The following is a 25,542-nucleotide window of genomic DNA, read 5'->3' as shown; positions in this document are numbered from 1 at the left end:
ACCACTCTACGATGTCACATGGTGACTATAATCCCTATTGAATGCAATAGAAAGGCACTTCAGCTCCAGCCATCTCAATTAGAGTCTGTTGTAGTTATTGAGAGTCGGACCTGGCGCCAGCTAGAACTTCCATGTGTATAGCAAGAGTAAGTTCTGAAAGCTCTCCATTACATTGTATGCGGACTCTGGCAACAGTTACTCATTTAAATGTGTGACCGGTCCTGAGTGCTCCTTATTGGTGAGGGGTCCAGTGGTAACTAAAGAACTCTACTTTTAGTAATTACGGATGATTTTTTTTTTTTGTGTGAGTTGGTGTTGTGAGATACCAATAGTGTATATTACAGCAAGATCTGACTCCTGTTGATGCTGAAGTGATGGCCTATTTTAGCCATATGTCATTTTTATAAGCTGGAAAGCCCTTTATAGGGGACCTGTCACACCTGTCTGATCTGTGGACAGCATGGTACAGAGCAGGTGGGGCTGAGCAGAATTATATAGAGGATTTGTGAGGATAAGATTCAGTTGTATTTTATGCATTGAAATCACTGCTGTTTTTTACATACGAGTCCAGTGGGTGGTCCTACTCAGTGATTAGCAGCTAACTCTGGAAAGGACGGCCCACTGGACTGATGTATACAAACAGCAGGGATTTACTTTCCCACAAAAACTATAAATCAATTTGATCAGCTCCCCATCCGCTATAATATCCTGCTTGCAGATCATATGCCCTTTTCACTATCAGCCTTTAGTGGTCTCTTTCTTGGCATAAAGAAAACATGTGTTCATGTACAGGGTTTGCTGTTATGTTTGCAGAGCTGAAGCTTTCCTATATGTAGAAGGGCTTATTTAATGGTGTTATGTTTTTTTTCTATGTTGATTGTCTAATTATAGCGAGGCAGCGGCTCATGCAGTAGCAACGTTGGCAGAGGCCACTCTACAAGGAGGAGGACAGATCGTTTTGTCAGGGGAGACTGCAGCTGCCGTTGGAGCGTTGACTGGGGTACAGGATGCCAATGGTAGGTGGTATATGGCTGCGCAATGTTAAATTATGGTTTAGGCCTCATTTTCACACATCCAGTCATCCATCTTTTTGCTCCTCCAGATTAGTTTTTTATGAGATTGTTCACTTTCATCCAACGCCTCGGTTATTGTGCTGAACCTTTTAGGCTATGTGCCCACGATCAGGAAAGGGCAGCGTTTTGGAGTCCAAAACGTTTCGTTCTAATCACTGTTAATTCCGCACGTGTTCACTGAACCATACGGTTTTACCGTATTTAAATTACTGCGTCTAATCAATGGCTATGGTGAAAGCACGCAGCCAGATAATTAACATGCTGGGGCTCGAGTGAGTTTACGCAGCAGTAAATAGAAGCATGTTGGGCATGGGATTTCTATAAATCCCATCCACTGTGCTTGTAATGTAGAATGCAGCGCAGGTGAACTGTATCCAAACCGCTGCTCTTCCTGATCGGGGTCATATCCCCTTATGAGCTGGTTCAGAAAATGCTAAATGTTGTGTTTTTCATTGTAGCTCACTAATTTTGTAGTAGAAACTGGTGCAAAAGCCTCATGCCTTTTGGACATTAGATATTACTTGAGGCAAAAAAAAAAATTCTTACGGATTTCCCAGATGTATGGAAACCTTACCGTAGATACACATATCAGTAGGCCTGTCTGTAAGTGTGGACAGGCTAAAACAGGGTTTCCTCATGTTCTAAAAGGGAGTCTTTTACTACCTAATGTATTTTACTGTTTCTTAACCCAGCCTAATTAAATTCAGGTAGCTGATCCCAAGAAGGAGTAGTAAAGCAGGATCTAAACTGTGTTCCAAATTATTATGCAAAAAGAGTTTAGGAGTGATAAGGTTAGAATTTTTTTTGTTTGTCATTTAAACTCATTGATGGTGATGTGTGTCAGGGCTCTTTATATCACTGAAAGCAATTGCAGATACCTGTGCAAATTAGTTTGGCAGGTGTGTCTAAATAAAGGCAAGACTACTTAAGAAGGCTGTTCCACATTATTAAGCAGCCTACATTTTTTGCCAAAATGGGAAAGAAAAAGGAAGTGTCGGCTGCTGAGAAGCAACAAATTGTGGAGTATTTAGGTCAAGGCATGACTACAATCAAAATTGCCAAGACACTTCATCGTGATCATCGCACAAGGAGTATGTAGCTGATTCCCAGCACACACGTGTGCATGCTGATAAGGAAAAATTGAGGACTCTTTCCAACAGGCAATTGCGTCAGGTTAAAAGAGCAGCTGCAAAAATGCCTTGTCATAGCAGCAGACAAGTTTTTGAAGCTGCTGGTGCCTCCAACGTCCCCCGAACAACAAGATGCAGGGTCCTTCAGAGGTTTGCAGCTGTGCGTAAGCCATCCTGTCGACCAACTCTATCCACTGCACACAAGCAGAAACGGCTCCAGTGGGCCCAAACTATACATGAAGACTGACTTCCAAACTGTTTTGTTCACCCATGAGTGCCGTGCAACGCTCGATGGTCCAGATGGATGGAGTGGAAGATGGCTGGTTGATGGACCTCCCATGAAAACACAGCTAAGGCGCCAACAAGGAGGAGGTGGAGTAATGTTTTGGGCTGGAATCATGGGGAGACCGAATGACGGCCCCTTTAGGATCCCTGATGGGGTAAAGATGAACTCCATAATCTATGTGGAGTTTCTAAAACAGCACTTCCTGCCATGGTTCAAGAGGAAGAACCGTGCTTTCCGCAGCAAGATCATTTTCATGCATGATAATGCACCGTCTCATGCTGCAAATAACACATCTGCATCTCAGGCTGCTATGGGGATAAAAGAGGACAAACTTATGGTGTGGCCACCATCTTCCCCTGACCTCCACCCCATTGAGAACCTCTGGAGCATCATCAAAAGGAGTGTCTATGATGGCGGGAGGCAGTTCACATCTAAGCAACAGCTCTGGGAGGGTATTCTGTCCACATGCAAAACAATTGAAGCACAAACCATCCAAAAACTGACAAATTCAATGGACGAGAGAGTTCAGAAGCTTCTTTCGAACAAGGGGTCCTATGAGCAAATGTAACATCACCTAGAATAAAATTTTGACTTGAAAACTGTTTGATTTCACTTTGTAATAAGCTGATAATGCTTATTTCACAATTGACCATTTTTTTGTTCAAAATAAAAAGGTTGAAAACTCTGCTGTGCATAATAATTTGGAACATGCATTTTGAGTGTTTCTTATTTTTAAAAATACACACTTTTTCATAGGCAGTTTGATCAAAAACATTGCAATTATACTAGAATATTAGATGACTGGAAAATAACAGTAATTGCAATTCATATAGGTAATTTAGAGAAAATATGAGGAAATAATTTTTGCATAATAATTTGGAACACAGTGTATGTGCTGATGGAAAAACTGCTGGGTCATGTCTCTAGTCTGGTCCAGAGTCTGGTGGTATGTCCTGATGATCCCCACCAGACCTTCCACACCTAGGCCCTGAAACAGAGTGCTACTGGGCCTATTTTCTTCTTTTAGGCAACCTTCCATTAAAATAACACCCTTTTATTTTCAAACTTTGACAGCAAAATCAATTGCTACAATTGTGATATTGTTTTTAAAGTTCTGCTCCATGAGCAGATGGCATTTATTAGAGTACTTTGTGTGCCCTATTTTTTAGATTTTTTTTTTTTGTCATTATCCTTTATATGTCATTACTGTTTGTTAAGGCCATGTGCACACGTTGCGGATTCTGCTGCGGATCCGCAGCGTTTCAGGCTCTGCGGGTCCGCAGCAGATTTAGCTGCGTTGTACAGTACCATTGTTTTCAATGGTAAACTGAAAAACACTGTGCACATGCTGCGGATTTGCTGCGGGTTCAAATCCGCAGCATGTCAATTCTTTGTGCGGATTCCGCTGCGGTTTCACACCTTCTCAATTGTAGACCTGCGGATTTTCCCAAATCCACAGGGACAAATCCACAGCACCTAAAACTACGTGTGCACATAGCCTAAGAGTGTGCTTTAAAATAATCACCCGTTTCCAGCTTTCCTCTGCTCGTGTCCTGGATCATGTGACTACAGTTGTGACCCGCTGGCTCACTCCAGTGTTTGAGAAGTGACTTCTGGTTCATATAGCAATCTAAGGGCTCGTTCACATGAGCGTAGATTCTCATGTGAGAGAATTTTATCGATTAAGTTAATGACACACTGATCAAGCGCTGATCAGAGTGTCAGCTTAGTGTTACCTGATTCTCTTGGATGAGAGAATTGTAGCACACTGTCACGAATAGATGGAGAACAAAATGTATCCATTCTGTGAGTCTGCGGAAACTGGACTGCACTTAAATGTCCGATGATTTCCAAGTGCACGTAGACTTGAAAGGGTGCATGCCATCCGATTTGCACTGCAAATCACAGAATGCTGCTATTTTAACTTATTTTATTCCCAATCATGCCGAATTGGTATGAGAGAAAACCACTGATCTGCACTGCCCCATAGAACAACATTAGTCACTTGTGTGAGTGAGCCCTAAGTTTGAGACTCAGATAGACTTCCATTAAGAGGGGAAATAACGGTGTGCAGTGTGAGCTGATAAGAAAGGGCTGCAGTCGCCAGATGGAGGACAGGACCAGAGATGTCAGAAAACTGCTACCAATAAGTATTTTGGGGCATGTCCTGGACATATATTACTGATGGCTGAATAAAATGGAAAGGGACTTTAAAGTGAAAATGAACAGACTAAGGCTAGTTTCACATTTGCAGACGGAGGGCTGCGGACTTCCTCCATGAAGCCCCGTCGCGCCTCCTCCGGTTAGCTATTTCTGCATGCAGCCTGCGTACCCTGTCTTTAACATTGGGTACGCAGGCCGTGCCGCAGCATGCGTTGTTTCGATGCGGCGCCCGCATAAAATTCAAACATGATGCGTTCAACGCTGGTCACCGCATGTCAAAACAACGCATGCGGCGGCATCCGCATACTGCGGCATGGCCTGCGTACCCAATTTTAAAGCTACTACTGGTATAATTAGTACAGAAACGATATGTCTGTATTCCTGCACTCCCTGCTGCTAGAGCATATGGACATCATAGAGGGGGCTCCCGGCTTCTGACCTTCCTCTATGAGCGAGGAATCACAGCTGCTCCAGCTGACCCAACCTATCCTTGCATTACATGGATGACCATCGATTTAAATAGCTGCGATGCAGCATTACATTATTTGGCCACACAGTGTCCGTGAAGATAAACCTCTTCTGTTAAAAGATTGGATTGTCACTTTTTATATTTAATATTATTTTCTTTTAATAGGATATGTATTCCTTTTTTGCCGGGAAACAAAGATCAAATAAAGCCAATTGTTGGAATATTTTATATTACTGCTTTAAGTCTCAAAGAATGAGATCAGCCCTGCTAACGATTAGTCCAGCTCTGCTCGTCAACCCACACTAAATATAGTTCACAAAGCAGATCAGTGCACAGCATACTGTGATTCTACTGATCACACAGAAACAAGGACTGAAATACAGTAGGCACCTAATATCCTATGTTTTGTCTTTTCATCTACGGTATTTTTCACATCTTTTCAGGTAATTTGTGGATAAGACTTTACATTGGTTATGGGGGACCTCTTTCACAAATAAGAGTGCAGGTTCACATTTTGGAATCCTACAAGAATATACTAAAGAATTGTATAAGTGGCAATCTTTCAGTGTACTCTATTAATTATTATTGTAGATGTAGGTATGTTCAGATAATATGCCAATAATATGTCTCCGCCACTCCACATTGCAAAGTATAATGTACTGATTAATCTGCAATCCCTGCTGCCCTGTAAGCTTATTATGTTACTCATACTGAATATAACAGGAATGGTGCTCTTTTTGCAGTATCTTAATACATTTGCCTAATGTTTGAATTGGGAATACAAGATTGATTAGTTACCATCAGCTATACAGTTATAGGAATTTATTCATAACTGGCTCTTTAATTGAAAAATAATTTTGTTTAATTTTTCTTTTTGGTAATTGCTCATGTTTTTATTGATCAATGTTCATGTAATTGCTCATTTGTTTTCCTGCTGCTTATATGGTGCCAACCTACTCTATTGTGCAACGTTTGTCATCACCCTCTTTGCACATATGGGCGTAATTATATTTCCACGCTGAGGTGACCACATGTAGGGGGGCTCGGAAGCTGAGCTCCCTCCAAATATTGCTGATGTCAGTTATTTTAAATAGTTGGCATCAGTCTACGAAATGTGGTTGGAACCGAGTTCTGTCTGCCACTAATATGTTGGCTCCCATTGATGCGTTTTAAATATGGAATAAAATAAAGAAATTGAAAAAAAAAATACACGTGTTAACGCCATGTTCATAAAAATCTGATGTATGTAAATTTAATTTAAAAAAAAATAAATAAATAAAAGTTGGCAAAACTTAATATGTACACTGTGACAAAGTCACTGGCAAAGTGCTGAAGGGGGTATACGTTTCACTGAGGCTATTGGCTTCAGTAATTTGAAACCCAAAAGTGTGCTCCAGCACACTGTGTTGAGAGAGGTACTGGATGTCTTGAGTAAAGGCGGCACAAGCCAGCAAACGACGTCCCGCAAAATGGACGACCTGATTAAACATCTGGTGCAAGCACAACAGCACCAGTAACAGTTACACCAGCAAAAGCTGGCACAACAAGAGACCAGTAAGCTTTTTATACAGCAGATGCAACAGCAGCACCAGCAGCAGATTGACTTGCTCGGAGAGATTGTTTGTGGAAGTCCAGCAGTCCCTCCCCCAAGGAAGACAGTAAGATGGGTGATGCAAAAAATGACCCCGAGCAATTTTGTGGAAGCCTTTTTAACTGTTTGTGAAAGGGTGGCAGAGCGGGAAAAGCTGCCGCTGGAGCAGTGGGAGGAGGTGCTGGCCCCCTATCTAACTGACAAGCATCAGAAGGCTTATTTTGACTTGGCCTTACAAGATGCCCGGAAATATGTCAAACTAAAAACTGATATACTGGCACGCTCATTAGTGAAGATGTCTGTCCGAGCTCCAAGGGTCCACCACTGGGCGTATTGCGGTGATAAACCCCCTTGCTCCCAAATGTTCGATTTGCTACATCTGGTACAGAAGTGGTTGCAGCCAGAGTCCCCCAGCCCAGATGGTAGAGCGGGTTGTAATGGACAGGTTTATCCACTCCCTTCCCAGGCCGGTACAGAACTGGTTTGCCTAGGGCGACAACCGAAATGAAGGTGACCTTTTTGGCCTATCAGAAAGGTACCAGGTGGTCGAGAGATCCCTAAGGAAGGCAAGTAGTGGTGCATCCCCATACTGGATGCCCGAATATCAAGAGGGGAAGGAGAGCCACCATTGGGGAATTCCAAGGTCCCAAGGGGTTTACCAAGGCCGCAGGTAAAGACTTAAGGCCCCGTCACACACAGCGAGATCGCTGATTTTGTGATGCCACAGCGATCTCGCCAGCGACATCGCTGTGTGTGACCTGTATCGGCGACCGGCCCCCCTGCTGGCTATCGCTGATCGTGCTCGAACGTCCTTGGCCATTCTTTGATCGTTGGTCTCCCGCTGGTCAGCGCGCATCGCTGCGTGTGGCAGCGGGAGAGCTACGAACAGCGGCGCTGGGAGCTGGTTTCCAATGTAAACAGAGGGTATCGAAGAGCCGCGCGGTTCTTAGATACCCGCTGTTTACATTGGAAACCAGCTTGCTCGATGGTCCTGATCGCTGGTGGGTCTGTCTATGTGACAGCTCAACAAACAACTTAGTGAAAAATCACTTATTATCTCTAAAGCATAAATGGATATTCATAATAAACATAACCTTCTCAAAAAATGAATAAACCAAGAAAGAGTCCAGATTGATAAAGACTCACGGTAGGCGAAACGTACGTTGGAGGGAGCCTTAGACACACTGAGCCATTTATTACGGGTATCTATGATCTAGTTATTTTTATGCACTTTCATTATTGTTTTTTTCAGCCTGTTCACATTATGCACTTTATTATTGCTATTTCATTCATATGATTACTTTGCTATTATGTGTCTATTATGTATCCATCTCCTTGTGATATTATCTTATGGTAATTTATTATGTCCATTCGTTCTGCTATTCCCTTGTTTGTGTAATTTAATAAATTTATTTGAGTCTTTATCAATCTGGACTCTTTCTTGGTTTATTCATTTTTTGAGAAGGTTGTTATGTGACAGCTCACCAGCGACCAGCTAACTATGTCCCAGCAATCCCATCCACGTCGGATTGTTGGTGGGATCGCTGGGACGTTGATGCGTGCAACGTGGCCTTTACTCTGCAGGAGAGGTCACGGTCCTGGATAAATAGCCGCTCGGTATCCTTTGTCCTCTGAACAGATGGACTGCAGCCCGGTGAGTCCCATGACAATAAATGGAGTAGTGGTGTCAGGACTCTTGGACTCAGGGAATTTAGTGACCCTGGTAAGGCTAGGTTTACATTAGTGTCTAAGTGCGCAGCGTTTCGTGCGCACCTAAAAACGCATGTAAACGCACACTTTTTTAGACGCATGTGCTTAACGCATGCTCATAAAAACGCGTTTACATGCATTTGCATGCGTTTTTGCATGCATTTGCGTTTTTATGCACATGCGTTCGATTGGAAAAAAAAATATTCAAGAAGAAATTCCATGATAATTTCTGGATATATACCCTTGCAGAGATGAAATTCTCCCATTTTGCTCCTGTATCCTGCATCAAGATGGATCTTCGGATGGACAGTTTGTACCGCAATCTGGATTTGGATGTCTGCTTGTTTCTTGGTTTTGCTGTTGCTTGTGATGAAGAACGGAAGTCTCCTGGTCTCCTCTTGCAGCTTGCCTCACAATAGTCTGTAGAGAAGTGAACTAGCAATGCCCACCCCCTATTTTTATTTATCTTTTTTTGGTGGGTGGCTTTAAACAAGTTCCTGGATTTGTTTACTCAGACAATGCAAATGCAGTTGAGCGCATGTGCTTGCGCACATATGCGTTCCCATAGACTGTAATGCGTTCTTTTGACGCATTCCGTGCGCATGCGTTTTTAGACAGAGCTTAGGCGCCAGAAAAATGCAACATGTTGCGTTAGCCGCGCCCAGGCGACGCATGCGTTCGAAAACGCATACATACGCATGTCCATGCGCCCCTCATGTTACAGATAGGGCGGAGGACGCATGCGCATGGATGCGCCGCTAACGCAGCGCATAAAGACGCTAATATGAAAACGGCCTAAGGGCCACACTCCCCCACTATTTTATCCCAGGGAAACATGTGGGCGTAAGCTGTATCTACGAGGACACCAAGGACTATACTGTTGCCAGAATTCTGATAAAAACAAACTCTGGTACTGAGTCCCATGAGGTTGGGGTAGCCAAAGACTATAATGATGATCGGGCAGGACTTTAGTCTGTTTTAGGACTTTTGGGAAAAGACAAGGGTGCCCACTAACTGACAGGAGCTGGTCCACTCACGAAGAATCCCTATTGCAGTCAGAGGAAGATGAGTTTCCCATGTGTGTCCTTGGCAACGAGGATGAGACAGTGACCCATGAGGATGAGATTCCTGAGTTGGAGGTTTCTGGGGGGTAATTTGGGGACTGCTCAAATGCAAGATCTTACATTGGAAGGGGCTTTTCACATTGTGACTGTTATAAATTGGGTTGCTCAAGAGCCGGGGGCCCGCACCAGGTTTCCGTATTCTACTTTAAAGGGAATCTGTCACCCTTTTTTTGGCCTTTCAGCTGCCGGCATAGACTTTGGGGGCTTATCTACATTCTGTAATGCTGTAGATAAGCCCCCAATGTAACCTGAAAGAGAAGAAAAACGCGTTATATTTTACTCACCGAGGTGGGCCGTCCGGTCCGGCGCCTCCCTTCTTCATGCGATGACGTCCTCTTCTCCCGTCCTGTAATGGCTCCGGCGCAAGCTCACTGCTCTGTTCTGTTGAGGTCAGAGCAGAGTCCTGCAGTGCGCAGGCGTCTGGAGAGGTCTTGCGCCTGCACACTGCAGAATTCTGCTCTGCCCTCAACAGGGCAGAGCAATGCACCAGAGCCATTTCAGGACGGGAGAAGAGGACGGCATCGCATGAAGAAGGGAGGTGCCGGACCGGACTGCAACACCCATCGGACCGGACCGCCCACCTCGGTGAGTATAATATAACGTGTTTTTCTTCTCTTTCAGGTTACATCGGGGGCTTATCTACAGCATTACAGAATGCTGTAGATAAGCCCCCGATGTGTATGCCGGCAGCTGAAAGGCCAAAAACAGGGTGACAGATTCCCTTTAAATGAGGAACTGCTTTATCGAGTCACTAAACCAAGAGGGGAGATGATAGAGCAGTTGTTGGTGCCGGGTTCCCGTAGGCGTGGAGTATTCTATCTGGCTCATTCTCATGTATTGAGTGGGCACCTGTGAGTAGACAAATCTCAGGAGCGGGACCATGAGGTTCTACTGGCCTGGGTGTCATCGGGACATTAATATCTGCTGATCCTGCCCTACCTGTCAGTTAAATGCTCTTGTATCCCACGTCGGCAGTCCCCTAGTGCCATGGCCCATAATAGAAGTCACATGGACCTTGTAGGGTCCTTAGTTATCATAAAATCGTAGAGTTGGAAGGGACCTCCTGGGCCATCTGGTCCAACCCCTGCTCAAAGCAGGATTTGCTAAATCATCCCAGACAGATGTCTGTCCAGCCTCTGTTTGAAGACTTCCATTGAAGGAGAACTCACCACTTCTCGTGGCAGCCTGTTCCACTCATTGATCACTCTGTCAAAAAGTTTTTTCTAATATCTAATCTGTGTCTCCTCCTATTCAGTTTCATCCCATTGCTTCTAGTCTTTCCTTGTGCAAATGAGAATAAAGATGATCCTTCTACAATGTGACAGCCCTTGAGATATTTGTAGACAGCTATTAAGTCTCCTCTCAGTCTTCTCTTTTTGCAGACCGGTCACCATTCTGGTCACTCTTTTCTGAACTTGCTCCAGTTTGTTGATGTCTTTTTTAAAATGTGGCGCCCAAAACTGGACACAGTATTCCAGATGAGGTCTGACCAAAGAGGAGTAGAGGGCAATAATGACATCACGTGATCTAGACTATGCTTCTGTTAATACATCGTAAAATTGCATTTGCCTTTTTTGCTGCTGCATCACACTGTTAACTCATATTCAGTCTGTGATTTATTAGTATACCCAAGTCTTCCTCACATGTGCTGTTGCTTAGCCCTATTCCTCCCATTCTGTGTATGCTTTTTTCATTTTTATTGCCCAGATGTAGTATTTTGCATTTTACCCTGTTAAAAACCATTCTGTTAGTTGCTGCCCACTGCTCCAGTTTATTTATATCTTTTTGAATTTTCTCTCTCTTCTCTAGTATTAGCTATCCCTCCTAGCTTTGTGTCATCAGCAAATTTAATCAGTTTACCCTCAATGCCTTCATCTAAATCGTTGATAAAGATGTTGAACAATACAGGGCCCAGGACAGAACCCTGTGGTACCCCACTTGAAACATTCTTCCAACTGGATGTGCAGCCATTTACGACCACTCTTTGGGTCCGATCACTAAGCCAGTTATGAGTCCACCTAACAGTTGCCTTGTCCATTCCATAGCTAGTCATTTTTTCAATAATGATTGTGTGAGATACTTTGTCAAATGCTTTGCTGAAGTCAAGATATATTATATCTACAGCATTTCCCTGATCCATCCAATCAGTGATTCCGTCATAGAAGGAAATTAAGTTAGTCTGACATGACTTATTAGTTACAAACCCATGCTGACTGTTTAATCACTTCATTCTTATTCAGTTAAGTCCGCAAGGTATCACCAATACATTCTGGTGGTAATGGACTATGCAACATGGTACCCAGAGGCGGTACCGCTGAGAAACACCTCTGCCAGGAGTATAGAGCGAGAGATAATCCATATTTTCTCCCTGATAGGCCAAGGGACTATTTTTATGTCCAGAGTGATGAGGGAGTTGTGTAAGGCTCTCCAGATTACCCAACTCCAGACGTCGGTGTATCATCAGCAGATGGACGGACTGGTAGAGAGGTTAAATAAGACCTTGAAATCTATGCTGAAGAAGGTCGTCGAGAAGTATGGCCGACACTGGGATTGCCTCCTAACGTACCTACAGTTCTCCATTAGAGAAGTCACAAAGGCCTCTACGGGGATCTCACCGTTCAAGCTGCTATACGATCGTCACTCTCTGGGACTTCTGAACATTGCAAAGGAGACCTGGGAAGCGGCGGTAACAGCCTCCCGAAACGTTATCGAACATGTGGCCCAGATGCCGGTCAGGATAACGAGGGTGATACCGATTGTGAGAGAGAGGTTCCTTCAAGCACAAGAGGTCCAGGCAATGATCTACAATAGGTCTTCAAGACTGAAACAGTCTAGCCCTGGAGACCAAGTATTGGTGTTGATCCTCATGGTAGAAAGTAAGTTCCTGGCCAAGTGGCAAGAGCTATATGAGGTGGTCTAAAATTTGAGTGATGTCAATTACAAGGTCCACCAACCAGGGAGAAGAAAGCCATTCCAGGTGTACCACATTAACCTGCTCAAATCATGGCGAGACAGGGAGCTGGTGGAAGCAACATGCCTAGTGGCCAATCCTGAAGCCAGGGTCAAGGATCTCACAGTGGCAGACACTGTCACCGACTCAGAAGCAATAGTGCCAAGAGCTGCTTCAGCAGATTCGGGTCCTTATTTTGAAGTTGCCATGTTGTACACAGGATGTTAACTAAAAGCCATATTGGATTGCAGAAGCTCGCCGCAAGGTGATCTTCAAGGAGGTGAGGAGAGTGTTGAGTCTGGACGTCATTGAGGAGTCAAAGAGCGGCTGGTCCAGCCCCATTTTCCTTGTGCCGAAGCCGGATGGAGAGTGGTGTTTCTGTAATCACTACAGGAAGCTGACCGAAGTGTCCAAATTTCAACGTATATCCAATGCCCCAGGTTGATGAGCTGATTGAAAGACTAGGGTCAGCCTGGTATATCACCACCCTGGACTTAACAAAAGAGTACTGGCTAATTCTCCTGTCCCCAAGTGCCAAGGAGAAGACGGCCTTCTCTACACCTGACGGGTGCTTTCAATACACCAGGATGCAGTTTGTTCTGCAGGGAGCCCCAGCTATCTTTCAGAGGGCCATGGATAAGATCCTAGCGTCTCACAAAAAATACACCACGGCTTATCTGCACGACATCGTGATCTTCAGCTCGGATTGGGGAAGTCATCTACAGAAGGTCCAGGCGATACTGAATGTGCTGCGGAAGGCAGGGTTTACAATAAACCCAAAGAAGGGCGACATGAGGAAATAAGAGGCTATATAATCAGAATGGGTGAAATCGGGCCACAAGTAAATAAAGTAGAGGCAATCCAGAATTGGCCACAACCGGTTTCCATGAAACAAGTTTGGGCGTTTCTCGGAATTGTGGGATGCTATCGTTGACTTATCACAAATTTCGCCATGGTGGCCTCCCTCTGACTGATCATCTTAGGGGCACAAAGATGTCGATGACTAAATGGTCCTCTGAAGCAGAGATGGCGTTCCAGGAGTTTAAATTTGTCCTATGTAAGCTACTGGTCTTGATCGCACCAGACTTCAGTAGGGAATTTGTGATCCAGAAAGACACCTCAGAGGTCGGGATGGGGGCAATGTTGTCACAGGAAGTAAACGGGGAGGGATATCCTATACTTAAGCAGAAAACTCTTTGCATGTGAGAAAAACTAAGCCATCGTGGAAAAAGAATGCATGGCCATCAAATGGGAAGTTGATACGCTGAGGGTACTACCAGTTAGGCTGGATGTTCAGGTTAGTGTAAGACCATGCGCCGCTGAGATGGATGAGAGAAATAAATAGAAGAGTGCCTAGGTGACTAGACTAAGCAATAAAATGAATTCAATAAAATTGCCTTTATTAAAATTTTAAATGGCAAACAGTGAGACAATATCAAAATGTGCCTGCACTTGGAAAATATAAAATTACAACAACAATATCAATAGTTACATAAAATATATTTTTATATAGAAGAAACAGCGGGCTAAAAGGTGTGTGTGTATATATATATATATATATTAGTCCTAGCAGAAAAGCAAACAGATGAACGGCAAACTAGGGCACACAAATCACCACTATTAACAGACGGAGCTGTTTATCTGAAGTATTGCGGTATGCAGTTCAGTTAAAAAAAAAACGGAGGTGTTTGCATGAACAAACATGAATCATCCAATGTATAGTCAAAGAAGAAAAACTGCGCGTCTAGAAGCGAGTAATCGCGAAACGGCCGTTGTCTGGCACCTCCCTCCCCCAGCATTCCTCTAACGTCCTGCTTGTCCATAAACCTGTCGATGGAATTTATGTGAAATAAAAGACGCGCAGTTTTTCAGTTCAACTGGTGAGTGCTGCATTTTCTCTTCTTCGACTATACATTGGTGTGAGTGTGTGTGTGTGTATATATATGTGTGTGTGTATATATATATATATATATATATATATATATATATATATATATATATATATATATATATATATATATATATAGTACAATATCTAGAAATGTGTATGCACATCAAAAATAAAATAAATGTTTATCTAATAGCCAAAATGTGCATACATCTACATGCATTCTACTCATTGGTTGCTAATAAAGTGCCCTACGTGTGTACAACATGTTAAAAATGGGGGGGGGAGTGTAAGAAAACAAAACAATTTATGATATATCAGATATGTACAACATAGTACAAAAAGTGACCATATACTGAATCAAAAATAAGTGATAAAAAAGTTTAAATACAATGATAGCAAAAAAGTAGTTTAATAATGAGGAATAAGGTGAAATGGATGTTGAAACACAACCAAGAGGGGCAACCAAAGAGTACAATAAAATTTAAGGCCCAATAGTCCAAGTACAGCGCACCCTGACGCGCGTTTCGGATTCAATCCTTCGTCAGGGGGTGACTAGGTGGTTTCTGGTGCTCCAGGACTTCAGCTTCCACATGGAGCATAGGCCAGAGAAACTACATGGTAATGCAGATTCTCTGTCAAGACTTCCCTTCTTAGTAAGTAAAGGTGTCAAAACACCCAGCTTTGGACAGGGGGAGGGGGAATATGAGACAGAGTTACTGGCAAAGTGCTGGAGGGGGATATATATTTCACTAAGGCTAATAGCTTCATTGATTTCAAACCCAGAAGTTTTCTCCAGCACACTGTATTGAGAGCCATTTGAAGGGCTGGGTTTTTGTAGACAACCATAGAGTGAGTGGGTGGCTGTCCACCTTATCTCCACCCTAAAATGGTAAAATGAATGTTGTTCGAAAATGCGCCTCACTTTGCAAAAGTTACTTCTTTTGAAAGAAAAGACTAATTTCCCTATTTTGGACACCCCATAAGTTTGCTGTATTGTTTTTTGTTTTTTTTCTTAAATTGTGGCAGAAATAAAAAACAAAAAGTATGTATACAAGAAGGGAACCTAAAATCTCCATGCAGATGGTGCCTCTGATCAGATTAAAATCCATGACCACTGTGTTGCAAGACATTAGTTAAATAAGCACTCCCAATATTTTATATTTTTTTGTCGTTTTATGTAACCGCACCCTCACCTGAATGTTGAACTTACTAACTTTGAAAAATAAGAAAGAGGGGACTGTACTATAATGTACCTGTTATATCTGTGGTCTGTACCCCTTAAGTTCTCTGCTGGGTAGGAAAAGGAAACGAACAGGAACTGCTTTCACAGATAATGATATGAACTGTGCAGTTATCATCACACAATTATAATGTAGGCATTGACATTTCAGCTTTCCTAACTTTATAATAAATTAGTCCTGTGACCTGAGACTTTTATTAACCCAATATATTGCTTCCTCTGTGTGGTTTAAAAATCATGCCCAACGCATGTCCACATATTGAAAGTAATTTGCCCTTTGATCTCAGGTGCTTTATTCACAGTTTTACCTTCTATACCCAGGTGGGGTGTTGTCTCACCAGCTGGCAATATAATTGATATCCCTCTTAAAAATGCCACTTTCCTCTTCATGTGCCACGAATTGTGAAAGAGGCAAGTGGAACCAAGCAAAATGCTAAAACGCATTGTAAAGTTGGCCAAAAAAGCTTTATATCCTGCATTCACTTTGCCAAAGCAGGAGAGATTAGCTGAACTTGAGTGCATGCCCTAAACAAGCAGTTGAGAAAATATGATAAATCAACAATTTCTTGTCTTTATAACTTTTTTAAAGTGCAATAATCTAAACGGACAGATCATTTCATCACACAAAGGCTTTCTCAGTGTCCTTTATTCTTTGTCATTTATTTTTTTTTTTATATTAAATATGCTTATTTTTTTTCTCCGAGCCCTTCAGCCTTGAGTGGAAGATAATTTGGGACCACCAACAAATCTTTGCATATATTGAATGCATAGCTCTTGGGGTCCTGCATCACATGTATCTTAAAATATCAGCACAGGATGTATTTGTGGAGGAAAAGTACCTTATTCCATTTTCTTCCCCACCTCTCTCCACAAATAATGTGGTGTTGTTTTTTTTTTTGTAGGTCTTATGACACAACATAATGGCCAAATGGTTTTTCAGAAATGATTTGGCTATTAACAATAAGACATTTGCAACTCATTTCTAATGACGTCGTTGAGAATTTTAGGTAGCAACGTTTTAGCTTCTTACAATCCATGAGCGATAGCAGCAATGATGATTATGATTGTTTATCCCTTATGCATCTATAAAGCTCAGAAATCTAAATGGAGTAAACGATTTTTGTGTTATTTGTTTTTTCAAAGAACTGGTTCATGTATTTGGTAAGTGAATTGTTAATTTTGGCAAGAAAATTCAAGCCCTTAACATAATAAAAAAAACCTAGTTTTATAGATTTCCCATAGAATATTGATATAAATTATTAATGCTAGTTCAGTGTACATGAGAGGCTGGCCTGTAAGTGATTACAGTGTACAGTTGCATTTGTGCCTTCCAGTCTTGTTCTTTGATGGGTGTGTAGAAGGTCCTGACAGCTTTCCTCCTCCCAGCATACCGCAGTGCAGAGGGATGGAGCTGTCCTGAATCCCCTCTCCTCCTCATGACCTTCCCAGCCCCTGACAGCTTGCTATGCTGTAAAGCAGCTCATGTGACTGCAGTAATCCGGAGCCAGTAAACAGCTGTGCGGGAACATAGCAGAATGAATCAAGCCCATTGTTCCGCACTGCAGACCTGTCTCTGGTAGGCGGTCCTCAACCCTCTCATGTACTGTGTCTTTGTGTGCACGTATGTATTTATATTATAGCACATCGGGTGCAAAAGTACCGTATTCCATTTCCTTTCCAACCTCCCTGCCCAAATAGTATAGTGACTTTAGGTCTTGGGCACCCTGCGATACTGTATCTGCTAGTGTCCCCATATTTAGACTATACCTACCAATTATTCAGTAAAGGCATCATCACACCCTCTCCCCCACACAGTCACCTACTGGAATCCAGTGAGCATCTTTTATAATGATGCTGTAAAGTACACCCACTTTGATGACTGAAGTAACTAAATAATTAGACTTTATAGATCACTCAGCCTGTAATTGCTTGATTACGCGCAGTGAAACCTCTCCAGAAGTCCACCCTTTTATCAAGACCAGATGACGATTCAGTTCTACCATTTACTATGCATCCCAGCTAATATCTTTTGAGAGGACCACCCCTCGTAAAGATTTTTTAAAGCCATTTTGGATGGTCATCCTAATGGTTTCACTTTATAAGCATTTATTGTAATAAATTGTATAACTATTGCACACATTTGTCCTCATTGATATGCGTTAGATGTTGAAGTCAGATACAACTTGGGCTGACTACTGTGTTGTGACCATATTCAGTTAAAGGTGTTGTCCGGTACTTTAATATTGATGGTCTATCCTGAGGATAGGTCATCACTATCTGATTTGTGAGGGTGTGACACCAGCACCTTTGCGGATCTGCTCTCTCCCATGCCAACATCGGACAAAGTGCTTAGTTGCGGAGCAGAACAGCACAGCTCCATCAACTGCTTAGTGGCCAGAGTGGGGTACTGCGGATCCTGTCTGATTCCTACAAATAAGGACCGATGTGCAGTACCCAGCCACGGCCACTATGCAATTGATGAGGTTGTGTTGGACAGCTACCCAACGGATCATATGTGGCCTTTGCTGGCATTGGGAACAGCTGATTGTTAGTGATGCCAATCTGGTGTTGATGACCTATCCTAAGGATAGCCAAACAGTAGTAAAGTACTGGACAACCCCTTTAAGCAAATGGTATAATTTATTGCGCAATAATAGCTGTAAATTATTCTCATAGCACCTATAGAAATGCATTAGTGCAGTTCCATACTCTCCAGAATAATAGGTACATTTATGATTGCTGGGACCCCAACCCATCCTGAAGTGAATGGAGTAATGTATGCTTACTCAACCACTCCTCCATTCACTGCTATGCAATGTACAGAGATGGCTGTTCCTTCAGTACCGTAGAAGTGAATAATGCCGTGGTCACACATGTTCCCTACCACTCCACTCGCACTGGATTTTTGGATCCCCTATTGTTATTGCTGGGGGTCTTAATGACCAAACTCCCAGCAATCATAACTATTGCTTATCCTGAGGTTGGGTGATGAATGAATTCTGTAAAGCTTTAGGATAAAGGGGCAGTTTTTTGTCCAGTAAGAGTTTTGCCAGTTGTCAGGTAGCGTTTCTCCTTGTAGTAATAACCAGTTTGCATAGGGAGATTCATAGACCATGCAATGCTCCCTAGTAAAATAAATATGCAAATATCCTCTTCACAGAGGAAGAGCATGGTTTATAGTGCCATCTATTGGAAGTAGCGATTTTGTAAATCAATATGGACCCTTTAAAGAGCCTTGCCACGTGATTCACAATGTAAAGCCAAACTGGAATCAGAATGCAACACCACAAAGAATTGATTCTCCCATTACATTCTCATATCTCAGTAACCTAAATTCTGCAGCCTCACACTCAAATATTGGATCTGATTCATTTAACCATGTCGAGCAACATTTTAGATAATAAAAGAAATTTCAATGCAAAATCTCTTGACCACACAGGTTCTGCACTCTACAGGGTGGTGACATGTGAGTAGACGATGAGTATCCGCTAACATGGCAGTTATCTCTATTATCAGATATCTGTGGTGGGAGTTATTTCCTACCATATGAGTAAATGTATATGTGTGTTATAGATTGCTCCAGCAATTTGAGGTATTGGTGACTTGGGGAGTTGGTTATCTGAGTTGGAAAGACGTGAGTGTCTTTTAATAAAACTGAAAGGGTCTTAATCCCCCACTTTGGATTATGAACATGTGCAGACTAGATTAGCCTAATCAAAGCCCCACGCCTGACCAGATGCAGTGTCGGGACAATCACAAACCTGATTAATACTTGTCAAGGGTTTAATCACTCCACTGTCTGCCTGCTGAGCTTTAATACCAGGCATTGCTTGTGCCATCACCGGTGGGCTATCAGCACTGCACTGCAGGAATGTAGGGTGCACAAACTTCCTTACATAAGATGCTGAAAGCAGTCTAGTCTTTCCCTACTTATAGGCATAAGTTGGTGTCTTTAGAATACCGTACATACGATTAATGACAGCATTTATATAGATTTTTCCACTGATTAATTTGAAAAGTCTCACGCTGACGGCAGTCCACAAGATGGAGAGATTGCATGCTGAATTCCCCTGGACTGCTGTTGTAGACTTCACTGCAAAGGGTCTTCATGTATTCTTCACCTAAAATGTATTCTTCATCATTCTTATTAATAGTGCAGCCTGAGATGGTTGTGGAAAGCTGCATCTCTGCTGTCGGGGATGGAAATCTTATCAACTTGTTTGCCATTGAATACTCTTCTTAACAAACGGCATCTCTCCAATGAAGTTGTCCGGACCAAGTAGTACTATGTACTCAAACAAAAAAGCAAGCTTTCCATGAGCTGAAACGCCTTTAACCTTATATCTTGTAGTAGGTTTTCCACTTTTAGGCTCAGGTGCGGTAGAACAGAACAAGATAGGATTATGTATCTTACATATTTTTATTCACCCATACCTAACCTTTTAGTGACTCTCCTATGATGACGAGCAGTGCAGGTTACTAGAAGGCAGCAACCTTGAGCAGAATGTAGAAAGTTTATTATCTCTTCTGCTCTTTCTCAGCATACATAGACCTCAATGAGCTCTGGGTAGTATATAGAAGAAGCAGGTAGACTGTCTACTGCTCCTATGGTTTTTTTTTATTATCCCTCAGGGACATATCATGTAAGGTTACTGTGAAACAACTGTTTAATATACAAAAGTGTTTGCCACTTTTTTTTTTTAAAAAAAGGGATCTATCAGTAGGCTCAACCCCTCTACACCATCTATATGCGCAGGCAGTTCATAGAAAGTTGAATAAATTGGTACCTTTTAATATCTGCTATCCAATGTCTTATTCCATTGAAATATTCATTTTTATTAATATGTAAATGAGCTTTTCAGATCTATAGGCCCACATAGATCTCCCCTAGAATCTGCTTTTAAGTAAAAGGGGCATTACCAGTGTGAGACATGTAATGACTGACAGTCATCGCTCCTGATCTACATGTATCACACTGGTAATGCCCACTTCATTTAAAATAAGCACTGGAGGCAGATATCAAGGTATGATTTTATTCAACTTTCTATGACCTGCATGCCCATATAGACTGCTTAGGAGGTTTGTTCCTACTGACAGATTTTCTTAAGAAAAATAAATTGTGCGGCAAGACCATGCCAAAAATAACCCAATTTCTCTCTCCAATAATTCGTACGGCCACGTCAATGAAAAGTTATGGCTCCTGAAATGCAGCCCCAAAAAAATGGCCACTCAGGTTTTTAATCTTGGTCATTAATATGTTAATGACTGTTTACTGATAATCTAATCTTTTCTTTGGTACTGTGACTTTTTTCTAACCTTAATGTATTTTTTAACTTCCTTATACTGCCAGAATGGCAGGAGATGTGTTGTTGTTCAGTAACTAGTTTTAGGTTAATTGGTACCAATACTATAACCTTGATTGCTCCCAGTATCTGATTTTTGTAGCATAATCCCAAAACAGCAGTACGAAAATCTCAGTGTAACATTAAACATGTGAAATGTTACCATTCCTGCAACATTTTTTTTTTATTATTCTTTTTGGTTTTGCTTTTATGTCGCACTTATTCAGTTGACTGATAAAGTGATATTATTCATTGTGTGTGTCACAGGTAACACGGTCAAAATCCTATTGGGATGGATGGGGTGTCATTATCCTACACACTGGGGTTAAACACTTTTGTGAATGGGCTATAAGCTAGTTTGGCAATTCGGTTAGCTGGCTCACTGTGTAAAGAACACCTGTCATCTGTTACATCATGAAGACTAGTGGCTGTTTTCTTGTTTTTTTTTGGTTTTTTTTAAAGGCATTCACATGAGTTATTGTTATTTATTATTATTAGCACCATTTATTCCATGGCACTTTACATGTGAAAAGGGGTATACATAATAAAAACAAGTACAATAATCATGAACAATAGAAGTCACTGACTGGTACCGGAGGAGAGAAAACCCTGCTCTTGAGGGCTTACAGTCTACAAGATGTCAGATATTTTCAGCAGATGGTTTTCAATTTGATATCTGATAATTCTCAGATTTTTGCTTCATCAATAAATCATCTTGGCTTCATCACTAGCTAGATTCTTTGTGCATGGAACAAAATGTACCATTACTTTTCCTAGTGTCTTAAAGTGATTGTCAGCATACAATGACTGTTCAAACCAAGTACAGGTGCTTGGTGCTCCATGGCGGGGCCAATCACTTATATACACCTTCCCACCTACTTTGTTTTCTGGCTTCATAGATCCAGAGAAAAGCGACTATAGAGGGAAAGCAAGCTGGTGGGAAGGTGCATTTAAGATTGGCCACTCCATGATACACTGCCTGTACTTGGTTTGAACAGTCATTCTGTGCTGACAGTCCCTTTAAAGTAACCCTCAGTCTCCACAGAGGAGGCAGTGTGAGACCCACAGAGAGCACCAGGTAGGGTGACTATACATGGAAACTGTATAGCCCCCTTTCAGTGCTGCAGTGGAGAGTCACTTTAACTGTATGTATGCTGCTAAGGAACTTCATATTGTCATCTCTCGAGTTGAAATGTTCACGTAACCGTCAATTTGATTTTTTTTTTCTTCTTTCAAATTTTAATAGTACATAGTTTGTTATATATATTATCACAGAAACCTGCTTCATTCTCCTGCAGAACTGATCACTGATAAGTCATGGCCAAACTTCTCAATTCACAAGTAAAATATCTTCAGTGAATTCAGATTTTCCCATTACTGAGATTACAGTTGGCTTTCCATAGAACTTTATAACTGACATTTCAGGAAAACTTGCAGCAGAATGTCTGTTTTTGCCTCTAGCTCCCCCAACCCCATAGAATCTTATAAGCACTAACTGTCAGCTCATCTTTGTGATAGAAACACAAAATACAGATTTTACCCATGAATTGGGTGACCCATAAATCCAGTAGGAGAAAAACTAATTTCTCGATGATAAATAGCAATGTTGCGTATTTTCATGTGTATTATTGATTTATGAAATAAGAATTAAAACAGTGGTTATTCTTCATGCATAGAGGATGACAGTCGTTGAGTTAATGTTTTAAGTGATTTGCAATATTTTCCCTTTTTTTTTCTTTGCTTTATAGGCCTAGTACAGATACCGGTCAGTATGTACCAGACGGTGGTCACGAGCCTCACACAGGGTAATGGACCAGTGCAAGTTGCCATGGCCCCAGTCACTGCGAGGATATCTGATTCTACAGTCACAGTGGACGGGCAGGCAGTAGAGGTGGTTACTTTAGAACAGTGATGTTCTTTCCAAAGAAGAGTTTTGATGTAATTTCCTGCCTCACTCACGTTCCCATTGGTGTGAACAGAGTGTTTTACAGACTTCTGCAGACCCTGCCATTGCTTGGACCCCTGTGCTGTTAAAATTGGTCTTCAGTGCTCCACTTTTTCTTTTTTTTTTTTTCTTGTCCACAGAAAAGTGACTTTTTGTATGAAACAGTTTTTTATTTTTTTTCTCATTTAATTTATTTCAATAAAATAAACATCAAGGTATGTATCATATGTATTTTACCCCCCGGATACATTAGGGCATGCAGGAACTGTGGACGACCACCTTGATGACTGGGTTGCTTTGGTCTTAACTGACTGTTTCTTACCATCATAATTATCTGCTGGTATGATGAACTATTTTTTCAATGAAAGACTTTATTGCTTTTAATGTGCCCCTTGATGGACTAAAGGTAATGAATTATGACATTTGTGCAAGTTGTCCACCGCAAACATTTCTCTACTTCATCTATGGCTCCGTGTAGATGCTGTTTGTGCAAAAAGGAATCTTGAGCTGTTCTCCACTTGCTGCTGGTGCTTGTCGTTAAAGAATGTTGGCCTGGTCCTGGTTTGCCTAATTTTGGGATAAAAAGTGTTTGCTTTATAATATATAACATAATGGCTCCTACCACACTGCAACCCTGACAAATCCTAAACTTTCACAAAGCATCTCAATTGTAATGCATTTTATGGATGAGGGTGATGGAACTTGCCCTGTGCTCTTGGAAGCTCTACTAAATCTTCAGTCATAAAAGCTTTAGATCTACAGATGTGCATGTATGCTCTGAGAAAAACCTGTTTGTTGGGGAAGCTAATAAGCAATCATACCACCTTATCTGATAACTCCGCTCACCCGTTGCAATGTACCCCCATGTAAACTCTGTGAACCGCGTATTGTGATTGTTTTTGTTGTGCCATTACTGCTGCTCTTTGTTTCTGTTCTGTTTATTTGATATAAATGAATTGACATACAACATTTATGATACATAACTGCAGGATTTCACTATTTTAATTTTTTCATAATGTTTTTCTTTCATACAGAAGTGGAATTTATTTTTTTATCTGAAAGGATAACCAGCCTTGAACAAAAGTCTTAGTTCCCGGCTCATCAAGACTTGATGAGGGAACATACTGGAGTCAGGTTCTCCTGATTCTTGAAAAGGTACATGCCTCTTCATGAATTTGGAACGTCTGATGATTGGCGTGCCGCTTTTGTTCTCCAAAGAGCGCCTAAAAAAAGGAACGCTTAAAGAGAATCTGGCTGTAGGATCAACCCTCCTAAGCCGTCTACGTGAGTATGTAGGTCATAGGAAGCTGAATAAAATAATACCTCGATATCTGCGGTCCGATGTCTTATTCTAGAGAAATCCATATTTTTCTTATGTCAATGAGCTTTCCAGCAATGGAGCGGACGCTAATCTGCATGAGAATCTGCCTCCGAAGATTATATAAATAAAAGGCGGCGTTACCAGTGTGAGACCTGAAACTGACACAAAACGGTAGAACTGAACTTTGACGTCTAACGGCACGGTGGCTCAGTGGTTAGCACTGCAGCGCTGGGGTCCTGGGTTCAAATCACACCAAGGACAACATCTGCAAGGAGTGTGTATGTTTTCCCCGTGTTTGCGTGGGTTTTTTCCGGGCTCTCCGGTTTCCTCCCACACTCCAAAGACATACCGATAGGGAATTTAGATTGTGAGCCCCATCGGGGACAGTGCCGATAATGTCTGTAAGGTTCTGAGGAATTAATGGTGCTATATAAGTGAATATATAAATTCTTGCAAACACATTGCAGTTTTGAGGTCTGCTATATTGTAGCTTTCTGTCTGTGAGATTGAAGCTGAGAGGAACCTGCAGATGTGTGAGGTATAATCACACACAGCTCTGCAGTGTGATCAGTAGAGCAGAGAGTGGCCATCACACTGATAATCTCCCCCTTCATGTAAAATAAGCTCTGGAGGCAGAGTTATCTCCCAGGCAGCGTCCTCCCCATGGCCTGGAAGAGGTCATTTATATATAAGAAAAACATGGATATCTCTGGAATAAGATATTGGATCGCAGATATCGTTTCATTCAGCCTACTATGGCCTACATACCCATAATTCTAATTACTATGAGTAGCATCCCCATTTGTTTTGTACCAGGAGGGGTGGATTTCACCCTCCTTTATTGAAAGGGTAAAATTCTATGTGAAAATTTACATCAGAAATTGATATCCTGCTGGTTGATCCGCTACTGACAAATTTCTGCACAGAGCCGAGAAGTTTTGTTAAAATTTTCACGTACATGACTGAAACTGTGATAAGCTGCTGATTTTTACATGCACATGTCTGCAATACACACAGCTGCTGCACTAAAGCTGTAACCTCTGCTCGTCCGCCTGGCTTTGTAGGTAAAGAGTGTCGGCCACAACTTGTCTGTACCTTAACCCTACTCAGGTTTACCATGATGCCGATTGGCTGAGAAGAGTGAAACTAACTGATGCGGCAAACAATTTCCTTGGGCCGTCAGCGGACCTAATCAGCACGGTGACAAATACTCTGGTTCTGTAGCTGTAAAGGTGACATTTTTACGCCATTTTTCTTTTTATTCATTTAATGTACATTAGTTTCCTGGCTGCTGTAGTATTTTTTTT

At 41.9% G+C, this 25,542-nt stretch overlaps 1 protein-coding gene across 1 annotated transcript in view; it reads left to right on the top strand.

The window, feature by feature from the left end:
• NRF1 (nuclear respiratory factor 1) overlaps window positions 1–23,897 on the top strand; it is a 122,252-nt gene extending 98,355 nt beyond the window's left edge. The window contains exons 10-11 of the mRNA XM_073579189.1: window positions 892–1,016; window positions 22,718–23,897. Of these exons, the coding sequence (XP_073435290.1) occupies window positions 892–1,016; window positions 22,718–22,881 (289 nt within the window). The 3' untranslated portion in view covers window positions 22,882–23,897. The remainder of the gene's footprint in view (window positions 1–891; window positions 1,017–22,717) is intronic.
• The last annotated feature ends 1,645 nt before the right edge of the window (window positions 23,898–25,542 follow it).

Source organism: Dendrobates tinctorius, unplaced genomic scaffold (assembly GCF_039654945.1).
Source record: "Dendrobates tinctorius isolate UK_male_01 unplaced genomic scaffold, ASM3965494v1 ptg000062l, whole genome shotgun sequence".
Taxonomy (NCBI): Eukaryota; Metazoa; Chordata; class Amphibia; order Anura; family Dendrobatidae; genus Dendrobates; species Dendrobates tinctorius.
Note: the sequence above shows the minus strand (reverse complement) of the source record. Positions and strands in the feature narration are given on the sequence as shown.